This window comes from Eubalaena glacialis, chromosome 5 (genome assembly GCF_028564815.1).
Source record: "Eubalaena glacialis isolate mEubGla1 chromosome 5, mEubGla1.1.hap2.+ XY, whole genome shotgun sequence".
NCBI classification, from domain to species: domain Eukaryota; kingdom Metazoa; phylum Chordata; class Mammalia; order Artiodactyla; family Balaenidae; genus Eubalaena; species Eubalaena glacialis.
The window spans coordinates 71,687,005-71,706,952 of NC_083720.1; the positions used below are offsets into that span (position 1 = coordinate 71,687,005).

General features: G+C 33.8%; 1 protein-coding gene across 2 annotated transcripts in view; it reads right to left on the reverse strand.

The window, feature by feature from the left end:
* Nucleotides 1–370: 370 nt before the first annotated feature.
* The window catches only part of GABRA2 (gamma-aminobutyric acid type A receptor subunit alpha2), a 113,958-nt gene continuing 94,380 nt past the window's right edge, over nucleotides 371–19,948 (reverse strand). The window contains exons 8-10 of one of the 2 annotated variants that reach the window (XM_061191350.1): nucleotides 10,330–10,532; nucleotides 4,651–4,830; nucleotides 371–667 (exon numbers count right to left, since the gene is read on the reverse strand). In XM_061191350.1, coding sequence (XP_061047333.1) covers nucleotides 371–667; nucleotides 4,651–4,830; nucleotides 10,330–10,532 — 680 coding nt within the window. The remainder of the gene's footprint in view (nucleotides 668–4,650; nucleotides 4,831–10,329; nucleotides 10,533–19,948) is intronic. The other variant, XM_061191351.1, reaches the window with a different exon arrangement.

Below are 19,948 nucleotides of genomic sequence, written 5' to 3' on the forward strand. Positions count from 1 at the left end.
TTAGGCAACAGTAGAAAATACTCCTATGTAAGACCTAAATCAAAAGGGTCCATAAAATGTGGTGTAGGATCTCCATTTTCATCGCTGTTAGGAAAAGAGAAAATAAATCAGGTCATCTGAAATCCACTTTAAACCAGTTCCTAGGGTAAATCTTTTAAAAAGGCAATGGCTTTTTGGGCATGGGGTGCTTTCTGCCTGCAGTACCACAAGTTAGCAAATGCGTGTCTCTATTAGAGGTCTATAGGCTATGTTGCTATATACATACTGTACATGTTGGTTCACAAATTAGCAGTTATTAGTCAGACTGTACATGGCAAAACAAACCAAGTTTAATGTTGCTATACATCCCAAAGATAACCTGTGTCTAGATTCAAGGACTGACCCCTAATACAGGTTCTCTGTTTAAGTATGTAGCCCAGTAAACTAAATTAAATGTACCAAACAAAACTGGGAAAACTATTCTAGACATTCTGTCAATTTTGCTAACACTGTTGAAGGTTTTCTTGGCTTCGGCTGGCTTGTTTTCCGGCTTCTTGTTGGGTTCTGGCGTGGTTGCACTCTTGGAGATGGTGGAGAGAACTGGGTCTTTTGAAAGATTCGGGGCATAATTGGCAACTGCCACTGCATAAGCATTGTTCTGTATCATGACAGAGGCTTTTTCTTTTTTCTATTGAAAAATACAAGAATTAACAGAATGTGGGTTGAAACTGCTTCTTAACATTTTCCAAACTCCAGTTCAAATTCTGAAGAAAAGTATCTTGATAAGCATCATTATCCATTAGAAAGAAGGAATTTAGGGAAATAAATGTAGTTTATTAAGTCCTAAAACCATGAGGGAGAGGAAACCCCCAGAGTAAATCAATGATATCATTTTCCTGGAGAACCATTTTCTTGTTGTTTACATGGAACACTGACAATCAAAAATACAACTTTAACAAATGACACATTTTTGACTCGTACAAGTCACTCAAATATTTGTTGAATGAATGTGTGAATGAATAAATGAAATGTAGACATAATTTAACACGAGGAATGATCATCTACAGTGAATGATCTCAAATTTTGAATTAATAATTTAATTTCTTTAACTTGATAACAGGATTTCTCCCCTTCATGTCAAAATTATAATGTTTTACTCAGATGGTAGGAAATTGTATCCATATACAGATGTTAGTGTAATAAATACTAAGAACATAGAAGGAAGATGAAATACAAACTTTTGGATTTCTGCCTAGCTCATCCACAACATGTTTCTCCTTATACTTCCCAGTTCAGTTCTCACCCACTTTAGTCTGGGTCACAGTTTTCTCCTGCCTGGACCAAGCAGCATTCCTTTGTGCTCTTCCACTTGGCTAGACCTCATCCAATCATTAGTCAAACTACAACCCCAACGGGGACTTTTTAAAGACATAAATTGGATGGGGTCACCTGTCTGCTTAAATCTCTTAAATACCATCTCATGGAACTTAGAATAAAATCAACACTTCCTGCCATGGTGTCTTTTTTTGTTCATTATATACCAGTCTCACTGAAATAACTTGCATTTGGAGGACTTCTTTGTTTGATGCCTTTGGCTATGCTACTTCTGATAGGACCAGAGTAAAGGGACAAAGTAGGTAATTAAATAGTTAATCCCACTAGGGGACTGTAAGTAAGAAAAAAGTATGGGAGACTCCTGTAAGTTAATGAACACTCTAGAAAGCAGGTTTTCTTAGCCACAAAGCCAAGCAGGCTTCCTTAGCAACAAAACCATGAAACAGAAGCATGAGACATGCCCCAAAACAATAAAACAATGGTGGCATGAGACCCACATCCTGCCCGGTGAGCTCAGTAAGTTAATGTTTCCTAGGACACGTTCCTATATGCACACTAAAAACAAAAATATAAGGAAAGGTGACATACTAAAACCTGAGATGATTTCACATTTTTAGCATAAGTTACCGCCTTTTTGCTCATTTCCACTGAGGCATGACAGTCCCAGTTTGACCATGTAAGGACAAGAAAACTCCCCTGCCTGACATGGAGGAGGAATTGATGATGGAAGCATGACATCTACTCAAGAATGAGGAAGAAGGGGTTTTTTCCCCCTCCCACTGTTCCTTTGATTATAAAACTGTAGCCCGCTAAGTTCTCGGGGCACAGCACCCTCTGGCCTGCCTACTTGTAAGCCTCACAAGCATCCTATTCTAATACATCACTTCTTATCTATCTCTTTGTCTCTCACTTAATTCTTTCTGCACTGAGACATAAAGAACCGGAGCTCGGAGTCCCCTGAAATGCCACCTAGTGGTTTCACTTCCTCATCCTGGAATGGCTTCCCTCCATCCCATTTTCCACGTGATCAATACCCTTTCATATTGTGGTCTTGGTTGACGTGTCACTTCCTCAGAAAGTACTTCCTAACCACTCTATCTAATGTCATCCTGGCTCCCCATCTATACTCTTTTAGAGCACCCAGTTTACTTCCATCATGTCATTTTTCAAAATGAGTAAATTCTTTCTTTAGTTGTGTGATTATTTGACTGACATCTTCCTTTCCTATTAGAATCTAAGTTCAGTGAAGGCTGGTGCTATTTCTGTCTTGTTCACCATTATAACCTTAGCATGATTCCTTCCATGAGGTAGGCACATAATATGTAGCCAAATTAATGAAACCTGAAAATATTTACTCAACATTAAATAATAATATTTAATGAAACCTGGAAAACTATTTAACTGCACTTCTGTACTAACACAAACTCATTGCTAGTTATCTAAATGCAAACAAATTTGAGCCAGCAATGAATTATCCAAAATAGTGAATAGTGTAAATCAACAGATTTATAGGACCAATTGACCTAGAACAGAATTTCAAGTATCAGTATTTTGAATAAGAATTCTCAAAATGTCCAAGTAAAATAAGATTACAAAGAGCCTCTGAAAGCCCAGGAGGATCTGTAAACAGGCCCACATTTCCTGTCCTTCACTGGCACTGGGTTTCTCCCTCACCTCTTTCCCTTGCTGATAAGGCATTCTTCCAGACCTGGCTGGAGCATAAAAGGAAAAGGGGTGAGGGATTACCATTTGTAGCTTTATGGAAGCTATAAAACAGCTTTTCCCATGTTACACATGGAGGGTAATCCTCAAGCATATAACTGGTAGCAATGATAACTAACACCTTGTGAGCCCTAGGATGTGTCAGGTTGAGTGTTAAGCCTAAGGGTGTCATTGGTGACAAAATTCACTACTGGATAAGAAGTAAGTTCTATGTTGTAACCCCAAGTTACAAAATCAGAAACAGAAGCTAAAGAGGTTTTGTGACATGACCAGGTCTCCTGTCTAAGTGGCTAAAAAAGCACACAAACTCAAATGTGTATGGCTTCCAAACCTCTGCTTTAAACAGCATGCCTCGTGACTTTACCTCTGAGGAAGCTTGTGAATATCTTTTTCTCAAGATTTTCCAATTGAAGTTTATATTACTAGGTCAACCTTCTAAAAGGACTTTTTAACCCATAAAGTTCTGACATATAGTGTTTATATTATTATTATTTCAATTATACCTAAACATCATTTAAACTGATATCGAATTGCAGAGATTGGGCAATGCAGAATTCCTAGCAAAGTTCCTGGCACAGGGCAGGCTCAAAAAATGTTTGCTTCATGATAAATGAATGACATCTACTAGAATGATTACTGTGATAATATACGTATATAGGTATATATAATGTATATAAGCATATAATGTATTTTATAGAATACAATAACCATTTACTAGATTAATAGAAATAGATTCTAATAGTGTGTTCTGCAATTCTATTATGTAATTATCCCGAAAGTCCTCAATTTCACCATCTATAGATGTAGGAGACTGAGAAATAATAAAATAAGCTCAACTGAAAAACAATGCTGCGGAATTTCCACGTTTGTGGAAACTGTTTCACTTGTGATTGAGACATATAAGAGGGAAGTGAGAAAATATGACTATACACTAAAACAGCAAATGATTTATTTTTATACATTATCTGGGGAAAAAAAGTAAATTATGCTGCTTTAGAATCAGTGGATGCTGTTACTTAAGTGGAATGAAAAGGGAATATAACCCATACTAATTAAACTTTCTATTTTTTAAATGACGTTTTATAAGAATCAGAATATTCTGAGGTTATTACTTTATTAGAGTGTCCAAATATATAATTAAAATTGTAAGTCTGGAAAATTCCTGATTACAGAAATCAAAACATCTTACACCATCGTGGCAAACCAGTTTTGGCTTTCTTGGAGTATTAGATAAAATGAAGTGCTAGTAAATTGAGCAAATGCTCTAGCTAAAATATAGACACCTAGTAGTGAAGTGACCTAGGATATAAATGAAAATAACAATCACATAGTTTCAGAGTTGGAAAGAATCTCAGAGACTAAATAAGGAAATGGAGCTTAGAATAAGGAAATGGAGCTCTCATAAATACAACACTAAATACAACAGTCTTTGGAGAAAACCCCAGGTTTACAAAGTGGCAAATTTATGCTCTTTCTACGTACCATGTTGCTTTTTTACAGTCATTGTGGCTACTAGAAAGCCCATTACTTGTAAAACAACAACATGCTCCCTTGTCAGATAATGCTATTGTTAACTGTCTGCTAACCATCCTGACTGAGAAAAGTGATACTTACAGAAGATTGTTTGAAGGTTATACAGTCCATCCACTTCTCTAAGTACTCTAAAGTCTTTCCTTGGATTAAACTGGGCCATGAGAAAGCTATATACTTGGACCATATTAGCTTAGCTCCTTGAAGAATTGCCTTCACTGAGTTGTATATTAATGTAATGCCTTCAGCTTTTATTGAAGGGGACTACAAGAAACATCAATATGAAATTCATTACTGCTTTTATTGGGAAAATGTTGACATTACTTGCAATAGCACCCAACTTTCCCTAATATAAAACCCATATGATATTGTTTAAAAAAGAGATTTTTAGCATAGGACAATCGTTCTTTCTGAGGAAATTTATACATCCATTTTTAGGTTAAAGAAAGATAAGTTTCCCCCATGGTTTACTCTCATAGCCAAGAAGCTCAAGATTTGAATCTCAGCATACTCTAGCTATGAACTACAGTTAATGTTCTGGCCCAAGTGGTGGACATATTTGCAGTCTATTTTCCTTCATCCTGATTTTCTACTTCTATTTATGTCTTATTATAATAACTTAAGTACATGCATTCTTTTGGTAAACTGCCTGAAATGCTTTTGGAACAAAGCATGGTGTTTAAAAATGCGTATAAATGAATAAAAACACTTGAAATACGATGTTTTCTATGAATTGCATGGAGTGAATCACAAAACAATGGCACATTTCATGTTAGTTTGGATATTACGGTGCTATGCCTATATTTCAAGTAATTTAATATATAGTGTATTTCCAGAGAATATGCTTTTCTTGGCCAGTGTAGAACCACTGACTCAGATTTAGAAATAAAAACAATCTCAAGAGACAAAAGGTATTTTTAAAAATTTAATTCAAATAAACTATGTGCTAAATGCTATGTCAGGTATTGGCAGAGAAATAATGAATAAGACAAAACTATTATCCTCTTAGATCAGGTAACCTACTGTTAGAAACAGATTTGTTTATAATAAAAGTATAATTTAATGAGGTTACATAAAAGAAATTCATGCCAGGTACTATAGAAAGATAATGGGGGGATGGCAATTAGATACAATTGGATAGATTTGAAGGAATAAGTAGTTCATCAGTTAGAAAAGAAAGGAGAGGGCATTTTAGCAAGAGGGATGAACACATCTAATGCCATGGAGATATGTAGGGGCATGGAATTGGGAGATGTTTTTAATGGCTAGAGGAAGCATATGAGCATGGACTTTAGATTTGTGTTCAATCTTGGATTCACCACTTATTAGATGGGTGATCCTGAGCAAGTAACTTTACTTGACCAATCTTATATTTCCTCGTTTCTAACATGGAGATATTCCCAGGCACATAGTAGTAAGTGCACAATAAATAACATACACAAAAAATTTCTTATTATTCATCATGTAAACAAATATATGAGAAGACTATATATTTGGACCATATTAGCTGAGCTGCTTGAAGAATTGATTTCAAAAATTCATTAAAGAGCTGAAAAATTAAATGAACAGATTTCTGTTTTAGAAAGATAACTCTGGCACTACTGTAGAGGATGGATTAAAGGGAGACATGATTTAGAGATAATGAGGAATAAAGAGTCTCAAAATAATGAGAGATGGCAAGGGCATGGTCTATGACATATAGGTAGGGGAATGGACACCATTCAATGACTGATTAGGTCTTAAGGGTAACTTCCAAGTTGTTGGTTTCTGAGATTAGATTTTGCCATGAACTGAGGTATATATGAAAAAAAAATAGGCATTTAGGAGATTTTTTGTTTGTTTGTTGTTTCTTTCACCTTTTAAAAGAGATATGTAAAGACTGAAATGTCACATTCATGTAGAAATGCCTAGGGAACAGGTTGGATATATGAGCTTGGAAGTTAAAAGAAAGGTATGGAGTATAGCTGTAGATAATAACTGTGGAAGGTAAGATAAAGGTGTTGGCTGTAGTTGTGATTTGGTTACACTTCATTAATTCATACCATATTTATTAAGCAACTAATATATACTAGGCCCTGTGAGAAGGGACAAGGATAAATGATTTATTAAAATAAACATGGCCATTGTTAATCATGATCAGTGAAGGAGGTGGGATATAAGCGTGCAATTACAAACTGTGATAAAGAATTAAATGCAAAAGAGCAGGATACTATACACACTTATAAGGTGATCTAATTATTCAGGGGTGTGGGGAGCAAGTGTTCAGAAAGTTCCTGAGGATTGGTATATGTGCTGAAGATGAGTAGGTTTTACCTATTTGGATATAATAAATAATGAACAGTGTGCTTAGCATTGCTGACATTCCTACAAGTATGGTCAGTAAAATCCTTAAAGTGAGAATCACATATGAATAGTAAAAACAAAAACATAAAATAAATTTAAATGACTATCTTTGGGGATAAACAACAGCAGATGCTAAGGAGATTGGATCTACTCTGAACTCAGGCAAAGAATCTTAAAGAACAGAATGAATAGTGGTAGCTGTTTTAAAGGCCTAACAGAAGAGAGAAAATTGCTGACTTGGACCTGAAATGGAATCTTGGAGTATAACAGTATTCAATGGGTTCAATGGGGATCCCTTAAGAAAAATGGAAAATTATCTTATCTGAAAACGTAGAGGTCGTTGCTGTCCTTCAGTTACAGGACAATGAATGGAAAGAATTACAGTGAGCTGAGAATTAAACTAGAAGTGAGAACATACACATTATAAGCAATGTTTTCAAAAAGCTTGAATGGAGAAAAAGAGGTTGGAATCTGATAATGGGGGAATGGGTGACATACAATCTGGAGAGAGTTTTGGTTTTGCCTTTATGGTAAATTAAACATATTAAGCATCTTCAGAAATGTAAAGCAAAGAGACAGTTGAAAAGGAGAAGATAGCTTTGAAGAAGTAAGAGAAGAAAATAATAACTGATGCTTCAAGATTGAAAAAGGAACAAGAAGAAAAGAATCAAGAGATGGGGTGGAAGAATTAGTCTTGAGGAAGTGGAAGAACACTGGGTGTAAGAGAAGGCTCCAGAAGAACTTGGGAGGTTGCATAAGTAGATATTTTCTTATATGGAAGGGCATAAATATTTGAAGTTGGATTATTTGATCCACCACTACATTTTTAGAATGATAAAATTTTGTTGACTAATTTCACACCTGAGGCTAAAGGTATAGTGTACAAACTTGTGCAAGATCACAGAGCAAGGTAGGCTTTGTCTTCTAATAGAGGGCTCAAATGTGTCTTGAATATGAAGTGAGTGGATTTATTTATTTATTTTCAAAAACTAACTTTAAAGATCAACAGAGCACAATCTACATGAAAACTGTATGTTAAATACATATCTCTTTCTTTCAAACATAAAATATTAATATGAATCTCTGAGTGATTATTCTTATGAGACAAATTAATACTTGCCAGTTAACAAACCTTTAATAACTTTTTATATACTCTTTGGATTGACAGATAATTTAAGTGCATTTACTCATGCTTACTAACTTCAAAAAAGAGGACTTCCTCCAGTCTGGTTAAACTGAAAGGATGCCAATTTGGCCGATGGATAAAAACTTTGTATTTCAGGAAAATTATTGTTCTCCACTAAATTAAATCTAAGGATAACTAAAGCAGAGGTAAATTGCACTGAAATATTTTTTTTAGGCAGATGTGCTAGTTTGGGGCACTATACTAGATTTCCTTTTAGTTCTAAGGACCTGGTTATTTCCAGGGTAGGTTTAGGAAGCACCTCCCCAGATTCATTTCAATCATGAAAATGGATTGAGTACCCATTGATAAATTCACCACTGTAAAGTTTTAAAAGACTTTCCATGAAGACAAAGAAGTCTTCTCATTGGTATTACATTGCCAGATTTAATATCAGAAACTTATTCATTCTTTTATTGAACAAAACTTTCTGAAGTGCCTACTAAGTGACTGGCACTGTGCTTGGCACTCTAGCTGTGGAAAAGTGATTAAGAACAAGCAAGGTGCCTGATATAATGTTCCCTTTAACTTATCCACTGAACTTGAACCACTTATTACTGAAATAATACAAATTTGTTAGTTGTTTTCCTGCAAATTAGGTTGGAACATAAATGATTTCAACCTAGATTTAGCTTCACTGTGTGTGATCTGCTATGTGGGTAGAGTTAAATCCAGTATTCATCAGTAGTAGGTTATTGCTTTTAGAATGCATTATCAAGAATGTGTTTTTTGCATTTATAGGTACTTCTCTTTTCCAAGTTCAGGGGGTGAGAAGGCATATTATTTGATATGCCAAATCACAATATCAATTTGATTGACACCCTCATCGCATTAAAAATAATATACCAGTATATTTCTACACAGGGCATTTACACTACAAACCACTATTTATCTTTTGTGACATATTTACAAAGCATTTTATCTTCAAAAAAAGTTAGTATGAAAGTGCATGGGTAACTAATATAAAAAGAAGTAATTGCATAGATAGCAATGGAAAAGCAGTATATTTTATGGGGAATGAAAACATCAATCAACAGTAAAATGCAATGGAAATGGTAAAATAACCTAGAAGTTAAGCATGGAAAATTAATCAGATTCCCTTTAATATTTACTCATTGGCTACTAGTATACAAAACATAGCTTATAAAATGAAATAAACCAGCACTCTCATGAGAACTTTTACAGTTTACAAAATTAGGGAAAAAGAGCAACACTTTTAAACTATAATATCAACTGTTTGCACACTTTAACTGCAATATTGTCATAGAAATTTGAAAAAAAAATTTGTATTCAAATAACTGGACAGGAAAATCAGCAAGTATATTATTCCAAATTTAATGGAAGGGTATTCAAGTAGATATTTTATTAAAAAGGAGCCCTCCAAGTAGAACTTTTTACTATTATTAAGACTACTTTCTATCTCATTGTGATATATACAAAGCCTCCTCTTAAGACAGATGAATAATAATCTATAGACTAAGAAAGGAAACGGCTATTTATCAATGCACAAAACTCCCACTTCCTTCAGTACTTGAAACCTAAAAATAGACACCTGAAATAATTACCAAAGAAGTTAATCTTCAAAACAAATACTTTTTCTCTTATAGACTGCAGGAGCAACTTAAAATGTCTAGGCATTCCTACCTAGTTACTTATTCCATACAACATAGGAGAGATTACGATGCTGCCAGTCTTTTACATCCAAGCAACAGAGATGGGGGTAGGTGAAGAGTAACTCAGCCCACTTGATAGGGCCTGAAATTCTATAACTGGTAAAGTTAATGCCCACTTTTCTTTTCCAAATCTTTTTCCTATAAACCAGCGTGGTTAAGAGCGTGAATTTAATGGTCAGACAGATCTGGGTTTAAGTATACTTATTAACTTGTGTGAGCTTGAGCAAGTAAATAACTTCACTAAGCCATCCATAGCTTCTTCATCAGAAAAAAATGAGAATTAAAAAGAAACCCTAGTTATAAAGTTGTAAAGATTACATGAGAGAACATATATAAAAAACTTAGCACAGTGCCTGACACACAGAGCTCAAAAGATGCTAGGAAGTGGTTTTAACAGAAGTAATACTACCAGCACTCCTAAAGGATTTCAGGCAAGAGCATACTTTGAAAGAAATCTTTTATGTTTGAATGTTCTTAATGTCAATTTTGAGGAACAGTGTCTGTTGCAAGCTAAATCTGTTGGGGGATTCTCTTAATCACGGTGAGAAGGAAGTTCTCACTTACCTTGTCATTTACTACACTCTTTCCATCCCAAGCCCATCCTCTTTTGGTGAAGTAATTAACAGTTGCAAATTCAATTAGGGCAGAGAACACAAATGCATAACAAACAGCAATAAACCAGTCCATGGCAGTTGCATAAGCCACTTTGGGGAGAGAATTCCGAGCACTGATGCTTAGAGTTGTCATTGTTAGAACAGTTGTTACTCCTGCAGAAAAATAGGAAGCAAAAACATCAACAAATACCAGCAGGACAACACTGGAAATACTTTTTTTTTTTTTTTTCCAAAGGTACTTTCAGTGCCACCTCTAGCCACTAAAAAAGCAAACAAAAATCTTCAGAAAGAAAACAGTGCAAAGTTAATTATCGCAAACGGTTATTATACTTTTTGAAGTGATGACTCTGAAATGCTTTCATTTTTCATTTTTGTTTGTATGAATCTCCCTTTTCTCTTAAATACCATTGAGGTTAGAAAGACTGGTGAAACTGAAGTAGAATTTCCTATAAGGAAAGAAGGACTTGATATTGACCCATTGTCCATTAACGTTAATTTTTAAAAAAACCTTCACAAAGCCTCACATTAATTTGTTCATCATTTATTTGAATCATTCTAAGCAGACGATCAATCATCCACACTAGTAGTCACAATAGAACTATGATTAAGAAGTTCTTCATTCTAAGTATAGCTACCTAAGTATGAAATTAATTCTGGATTGCCTAGCATTGTGAGGACATAATTTCTTTCATAATGAAGCTTAGAATCTGCAGAAAATAAAACAAGCATCTAAACACCAAACCTTATAAAATTTAAATCACTAAAAAGGTATATTTTATACCTTTGTTGGTTTAAAAAATAATTTCGTTCCTTGCATTATAAAGCTTTTCTGCCTATAGTCAGGGAAGTCACAATGGTTAAGTAAAAAGAAAGCAATAACTCAGAAGCCAGTCACAGTATCAGCAGTCAAAATGTCTACAATTACCTGTTTTATCAGAGATTCAAGAGGGGATTAGTTATGTACATAAGGGATACATTAAATTAAAAGACAATTGAAATGTTAAAGAAATGTTCATTCATATACTGAAATTTTTTATATTTTATTTTTTACTTTCCCTTAGGATAAATAAAACAGCCTTTTTTCTCACTTACCATAGAGTTAGCAGTTCAAAATAGCAATAATTCTATTTAATCATGAGTGAATGCATCTGGGAATATGATGGTAGTAGTAGGAATAAAAGGTAGAAAAATAAATTTAGCTCACCTGCTGCTGAGTCAATATTAAAAAACACATTTACAGAAATACATTGTGTTTGCATGCATCAAACTGTGAAAGGTTTTAGATGGTGTCTTCTTTTGAGAATTTGGTAGAGGAGAATAATTAAATAGAATACAAGCCAGATACACCCACACATACCCACGAACACAACCATATCCACCTGTACACACACACACACATATATATATACATGACAATGCAAATGACGAATCAATATATGAAAATATATTTAACTTCACCAGCAGTTAAGGAAAAAAAAAGCAATAATGAGATACCTTTTTAAAACAATATTATCAGCAAAATGTTAGCAAAACTTTAAAAGATTGATACTATCCTGGCATTGAAGAGGATGTGGAGCAATTGACATCCTCTTTAATAGGGATTACGGATATCTAAGAGACTGTTGCCTAATCTGAGGTCATAAAGATTTAGGCCTATATTTTCTTTTGAGTTTTATAGATTTAGTTCTTAACATTTAGGTCTTTGGTCCTTTTTGAGGTGATTTTTGTATATGGTGGATGTCCAGATTCATTCTTTCGCATGTGGATAGCCAGTGGGCCCAGCAACGTTTGCTGAAAAGACTTTTCTTTCCCCATTAAGTGATCTTAGCACTGTTGATGAAATCAATTGATCATAGATGATATATGGGTTTACTCTGGACTTTCAATTCTATTCCATTAATCTACATGTCTGTCCTTATGCAAATTTCAGTCTTGCTAACTTATAGCTTTAGAGTAAGTGCTGAAATTGGGAAGCAGGAGTTCTCCAAATTTCTTATTCTTTTTTAAGATTGTTTTAGCTTTTCAGGGTCCCTTACACTTTCCTATGATTTTATGGTCAGTTGCTCATTTTTTCAAAAATGGTCATTGGAGTTTTGATAGGTATTGCATTGAATCCCTTGTTTGGGGAAGTATTACCATCTTAACTACATTAAGTCTTCCAATTCCCAAACATGGGATACATATCTATCCATTTTAATCACATATACATATATCATCTCCATTTATTTAGAACTTTAATTTCTTTCAGCAACATTTTATAGTTCTCAGTATACAAGTTTTTCATCTTTAAACTTAAATTTATTTATAGGCATTTTATTCATTTGGCTGTTACATAAATAAAAATAGCTTCTTCTTAATTTCCTTTCAAATTGTTCATTGCTAGTGTATACAAACAAAACTGATTTTTTTAATGTTGAGCTTGTACTCTGAAACTTTGCTGAATGTATTAGCTCTAATAGTTTTTATGTGGTTTAATAAAAGTTTTCTATGTATAAGAACATGTGATCATGTGATCTGCAAATAGAGTTTTACTTCTTCCTTTCCAAATTGGATGCCTTTGATTTGTTTTTCTTGCCTAACTGCCCTAACTAAAGCCTGAAGTATGATGTTGAATAGAATTAGTGAAAGCAGACATCCTTGTCTTGTTCCTGATGTTAGAGCAAAGACTTCTAATCTTTCACCTCTAAGTGTGATGTTAGCTGTGGGCTTTTCTTTGATCCTCTTTGTTGGGTTAAAAAAGTCCTTTTCTAGTGCCAGTTTGTTGACTATTTTTATCATGAAAGATGTTTCATTTTGTTTTTCAGAATCTACTGAGATGATTTTGTGTTTTTTCATATTTCATAAATATGTTTGGTATTACATTGATTGCTTTTTGTATGTTGAACCAACCTTACATTCCTGAGGTAAATTCTACTTGGTCACAGTGTGCAATCCTTTTTATACATGGTTGGTTTCAGTTTGTTAGTTTCTTGTTGAGGACATTAACATCTATATTCATAAGGGATGTTGATCTGCAGGGTTTTTTATTTCCCTTTTGATTTCTTTGTCTGGTTTTGGTATCTTGGCAAAATGCCTCCATAGAATGAGTCAATAAGTTCCCTCATCTATTTTTTCAAAGAGTTTGAGAAAGAATGGTGTTAATTCTTTCAATATTTCATAGAATTAACCAGGAAAGCCATCGGCCTTAGGCTTTTATTGATTTTTTTGATTACCCACTTCATGGCTTTACTTGTTATAGATTTATTCAGACTCTTCAGTCAGCTTTGGTAACTTTCTGATTTGAGGAATTCGTCCAGGTTATATAGTTTTTTGGCATACAGTTGTTCACAGATTCCCTTATAATTCTTTTTATTTCTACAAGGTCAGTTGTAATGTGCCCTTTTATTTCCTGATTTTAAAATTTTGAGTCTTCTCTCTTTTTTTTCTTGATCAGTCTAGCTAAAGACTTGACAATTTTGTTGACATTTTCAAAAACCAACTTATGGTTCTATGTTGATTTTCTCTATTGTTATTTCTATTCTCTGTTCCATTTATCTCTGTTCTAATTTTTATTAATTCCCTCCTTCTTGTTTGGGGTTGCATATGCACTTTTTTTTTTTTTAGTTTTTAAGGTGGAAAGTCAGGATATTAATTTGAGATCTAAAAAAAAATAATGTAGATGTTTACAACCATAAAATTCTCTTTGAGAAATGCCTTTGTTGTATCCCACAAGTTATGGTATGTTGTATTTTCATTTCCATTCATTCTAAAGTATTTTCTACTATCTCTTGTGATTTCTTCTTTGACCCAATGGTTATTTAGAAGTTTCTTATTCTACATATTTGTAAATTTTCAAATTTTTATCTATTATTGATTTCTACTTTCATTCCATTGTGGTCAGAGAACATGCATTGTATGATTTCAGTCTTTAAATTTATTGAGAATTGTTTGTGGACTAATGCATTGTCTTCCTGAAGAATGTTCCATGTACACTTAAGAAGAATGCACCTTCTGCTTTTTTTGGGTGGAGTATTCTATAGATGTCTGCTAGATATGGCTGGCTTATACTGACATTCAAGTCTTCTATCTTCTAGTTCTAGCCACTATTGAAAGTGGAGCATTGAACTCTTCAACTATTATTTTTGGACTGTTAATTTCTCCCTTCAATTTTGTCAATTTATAGTCATGTAATTTTAGGCTTTTTTGTTGGGTGCATATATATTTATAATTGTTATAACTTCTTGATTGACTCTTTTATCATTATTTTATATTCTTATTTGCCTTTGGGAAAGTTTATTGTTTCGAAATCCATTTTGTCTGTTATCAGTGTGGACAATCAAGCTCTTTTTTTGGTTATATACTATTTCCATCCTTTTATTTTACCCTTATTTGTATCTTTGAATTTAAAGTTAGTTTCTTGTAGACAGCATATAGTAGGATCATGTTTTATTTTTTGTTTTTTTATCCATTCAGCCAATTTCTGCATTTTAACTGATGGATTTAATCTATTCACATATAACATAATTTCTGATAAGAGAAAAGTTACTTCTGCCATTTTCTATTTATTTTCTATAAGTATTTTATATTTTTGTTTCTTAGTTCCTTCATTACTTCCTTATCTTGTGTTAGATATTTTTTAATATACCATTTTAATTCCCTTGCTATTTCTTTTACTATATGTGTTTGAATTTTTCTCTTAGTGTTTGCCCTTGGGGGTTAAAATGTCTAATTTGAATTAATACCAACTAAATATCAAGAGTATACTAAAAATTGCTCCTTTATAGCTCCATGCCCCTCTTTATGCTGTTATTATCACAAATTATATTTTTACATTGTGTGCCCATCAATATAGATGTACAATTCTTGCTTTGTGCAGTTGTCTTTCAAATCAGAAATAAGGACTTACAAACAAAAAAATACATATTTATACTGTCTTTTATATTCACCTGTTATTATTTATTTCTTTCTGTGGATTTGAGTTACTGTCCTTTCATTTCAGCCTTAATGGTTTTCTTTAGCATTTCTTGTGTGACAGTTCTGCCATTGACAAAACTCACTCATTTTTTGCTTATCTGGGAATATCTTAATTTTTGAAGTGTAGTTTTGATGGATATAGAGTTCTTGTTTGAGAATCTTTTTCTTTTGACACTTTGAATATGATATCATACTATCTCCCGGCCTCCATGCTTTCTGATGATTTGTTAGCTGTTAATCATATTGAGAGTTCTCTTTACAAGAGGCATCAATTTTCTCTAAATGGTTTCAAGATTCTCTTTTTTTCCAGTTTGATTCTGATGTATCTATTCGTGGGTCTCTTTAAATTTATTCTATTGCTGGTTTACTGAGTTTCTTGAATGTGTTGATTTGTGTTTTTCATTAAATTTGAAAGTTTTTGGTCACTATTTCTTCAAATATTTTTAAAACCTTTGTCTCTCTCCTTTCCTTCTGTGACTACCATTATACATATACTGACTTGCTTGATAGTATGCCTCAAGTGTCTTGGGCAGTGATTATTTTTCCTTGTTTTTTTCCTTTCTGTTCCTCATACTTAAGAAACTTAATTGACCTATCTCTGAATTCATTGATTCCTTCTTCTGACTGCTTAAATCTAATGTTAAGCTCTTCTAGTAAATTTTTCTTTTCAGTTATGGTACTTTTGAATTACAGAATTTCTACTTGTTTACTTTTTGTAATTTCTATCTATTGATTTGATATTCTCTGGTGAGACATCATTATTATACTCTTCTTTCATTCTTTAGACATGGTTTCCTTTAGCTCTTCTATTTTAACTCATGTAGCTTATTTAAAGTCTTTGTCTACTTAGCCCAACACCTGGGCTTCCTTAGGTACAGTTTCTAATGAATCTTTTTTTTTTTGGTAAATGAGCTATACTTTTTTTTTTAATTTGCAGAACTTATATTTTTGTTGTAAACTGGACTTTGAATACTGTAATGTGGCAATTCTGGAAATCATATTCTTGCCCTCTCCAGGGTCTTTTGTCAATTGCTGCTTGTTGTATTTATTGTCTCTGTTTGTTTAGTGACTTTTCTTAACTAATTCTGTAAAGTCTGTATTCTTTTCATTTGGGACCACTTAAGTCTCTGTTTTCTTAGCTTACTAGTCATCTAATGATTGCATAGAGTTTTTCTGAAACACTTGAAACCAAAAAAATCTCTCAGTCTTTGTCAGGTGATTCTGTGTGCAGGTTGGGATATGTCTTCATCATTCAACCAGGCAGTTTACAACTCTGCCTTCGCATCCACTTCCTGCTTGTGTAGAGGCTCAAGGTCAACAAGAGGGGAGAGCTTTGGGCTTCCTCAGTCTTTTTTTGTGTATTCACATAGCTCTATGTATGCATGTGGCCTTCTAGATTCCAGGAAATATGTCAGTGCTTTTCAAATCACTTATGTACAATTCATTCACCAGCTTTTCCTCTCAAACCTTTTGGTTAGCCCATTGTTTGCCCCAGATGTTATCCACTGCCTCAGGCAGAAGCAGCTAAAATATTTGCCTGGAAATGCTTTCTGTATGCATCCTTTGGGTGGTAGCTTTGGCACTGGGGGAATTCTGAGTCAAGTGAAATAAAAACAAGCTTTTTGAGAAGATCTTCCAGGGAGGCATCATACAGATGAAGTAATGATAATTCTTTTTGGATGAGCTCCATTTTCCTCCTTCTGGTACCAGGAATTCAGGCTTTATTTTCAAGACTACCACTTAGGTAGGGAGCGGGTATAGGACTAGTGTAAGTTGCAACACCATAAAGATTACTATTCTTTACCAAGATTCTACCATTTTTCTTGAATACATGTACTCAGGGTTGCAAGCTGTTGGCTAGTTTCCAAAGTTCTGAAAAAGCTGATTTTAACAGTTTTACCAGTTTCTTATTGCTTTTATGAAGATGTGGGATTTTAGTATTTCTTACTCCACAGTTTTTGGTGATGTCACTTCTAACATTTTGAGGGTCTACCCTGAGACCTAGGAGTTATCTTTCTAGGTAAGCCAGGGCAGTATAAAATACTGGATAACAGTATAGATATTTCCTCAGAAGGCCTTATCATCAGATGGCTTGGGTTTGAATTCTGGCTCCATTACTTGCTGCCTGCGTGATTTTGAGCAAGTTTCTCAACTATTCTCATTATGTTCATCTTCAAAATAGAATTTTAGACTATATCTACTTCAGAAGAACGTTGTGAAGGTTAAGTATGCATTTACCACAAAGCCTGGAACATTGTAGGAATTTATTAAATGTTACTTATTTTACTTCTCTTTTTTGTTGTTATTACTATTACATCTATCAGAAATCTACTTTACTTAAATGATAGCAGAAAAATATTTAAAGGTAAATGATACACAAGGCCCTTTACATGAACACTGCTTATAAAAGTAAGAAAGTGGCAAAAGTGGCATAGTCAGTGTTTGGGAAATAGTTTAATAAATGGTTGAATACCTACATTAGTAATACCAATACAATATTGAAAAGAATAAAGTTGGGCTATACACTGATGGCAAAAAATCTACAATACATTTTGCTTAAAAATGTTTCATGATTCAAGATTCATGAAAATATACACAAATGGATTTGTGCATCAATATAGATATACTGCATGAACTTAGTAAAAAAAAAATCAGAAAAGACACTCATCTTAAGTTACCACTTTGGTAACTTTAGGGGAGAAGATAGCACATGGTTTGGAATGATGAAACAGAACTGGACTTGTGACTGATTTTTCATTGTTTTACTTTTTTTGGTATTTTATCAGGTAAATATAAAAGGACAGAATCTCTAAGGATACAATCTAAGACAATAATATTAGTTACTTTGGGGAATTAACATTGAAGGAAAGTCATTTTTAAAAATTTTTCCTGGAGTGAACCTGCTTTGTTTCTGTGATAAGAAAAAATGCAAAATTTTTGATTTAAACAAGAGATACTTAATGACTTTTAATCTTTTCTAATTCAAGTGTGAATTCTTGGGAACGACTGATAGATACATTAGTGTTGACTAACTTAAAGAAAATCTACAAAAAATGCATGTTCAAATTATGGCAAACAATAAATTTAACTATGATTCTAAGTCTATACTGCTAGCTTAAAATTAGATTTGAGTCTAGTCATTCAAGCCAATAAAACGTTATAGCAATTTCAATATGAATCTACTATGAGGCTCCTTTTCACCATATTCAAATCTTCCCTATATCTAAATTTTATTTTCTTTCGTCTGATTGTGGAAACTTGACTTTAAAATTGTTAACATGGACTATAAGCTCCTTCTTCCTTCCCTCCCTTCCTTCCCTTTCTTCTTTTTACTGGAGGGGTAAGATTCTCATACGTCAGCTTTTCTGCCTGCTAGTTGGGTCTATCCTGGTCCCATTACACTGTAGATAGAAGAGCTAAGAATTAAAGAGCTGCACTTAGCTAGAAACCTCACAAACCTTCCACAAGCCCATCTCCCAACAATGGGCATTTTTCTATACCTAGTAGGGCCTCCATAAATGAATGTTCCCACAACATTACTTTAACAGACTTGTGTCTTCCCTTATCACCTCTGTGTGACCACCGAATCCCAATGCTTCTTTGGGAAGCCTAAGTTTCTTTTTCAGTAAAATAAAAGGCAGGTATTTTAAAGTGCTTTCAGCACTCAAATTCTATGCATATATGTGAAAAATATGCGACCATTCCCCATACACAGACAATATCTAACGTATAGCTATTTTATATTCTGATTTTATTCTGTGTAATATTTATTTCAAGGTGTAGGTACCAAAAACCTCAACTCATAGTAGCTGAGAAAACGGTGTCAAAGTAAAGAAATGCTAAGTATTGAGTGAAAATATACACTGAAAGGAGAAAATCAAATCAGGGGAAATGATTTCAGCACAGAGACTGAGACTGTGGGCTCCACGGCCAGATGCCTGAATTCTAATTTTGTGACCTTAGGGAAATTCCCTAGCCTCTTCGTTCCACAATTTCCTCATTTGTAAAGTGGGGATTAGGGATAGTGTTTTCCCATCCTGTTGTTATAGCAACCAAATGAGTTACTGCATGTAAAGCAATGTCTCTGTTATAAAAAAGACACCTCAGTGTGTGTGCGAAAAAAAAAAATCACTCTGAAAGCAAAGTCAGGACATATTTAAATCAGAAAAATAAAATAAAATACTCCTTGAGACCTTTATCCCCATCAAATGCTTGTTTGTGGTTAGGGTGTGGGAAGTTAGGAAGTTAGGAAGAAGTGTCAGAAACCAGTCACAAAAACTGTAATAGAACAGAAATGTAAAATTGTTTGACACCACCTGCTGGCTACTGCTAGAAATGGCAGAAACAACAGACATCCTGGAAACAAAATGGTGGATTCCCCACCCCACCCCTGCCTGCCCCTTCAGCCCAATGGACAAAGCAATAATCACCCCTTCCCCCCTAAAATGATAATAATAACATTTACAAATACAGTATAAGTGCAGTATGAAAGGTTGCAATTTTAGTTTATTTTTAAGGTTGAAATTTTAACGCATAACTGTACTACATCTGAATAACAAAAAAGTTGAAACTTCTATGTGTTAGAGACAGAAATTAGAACTTGGATAGCATATCAT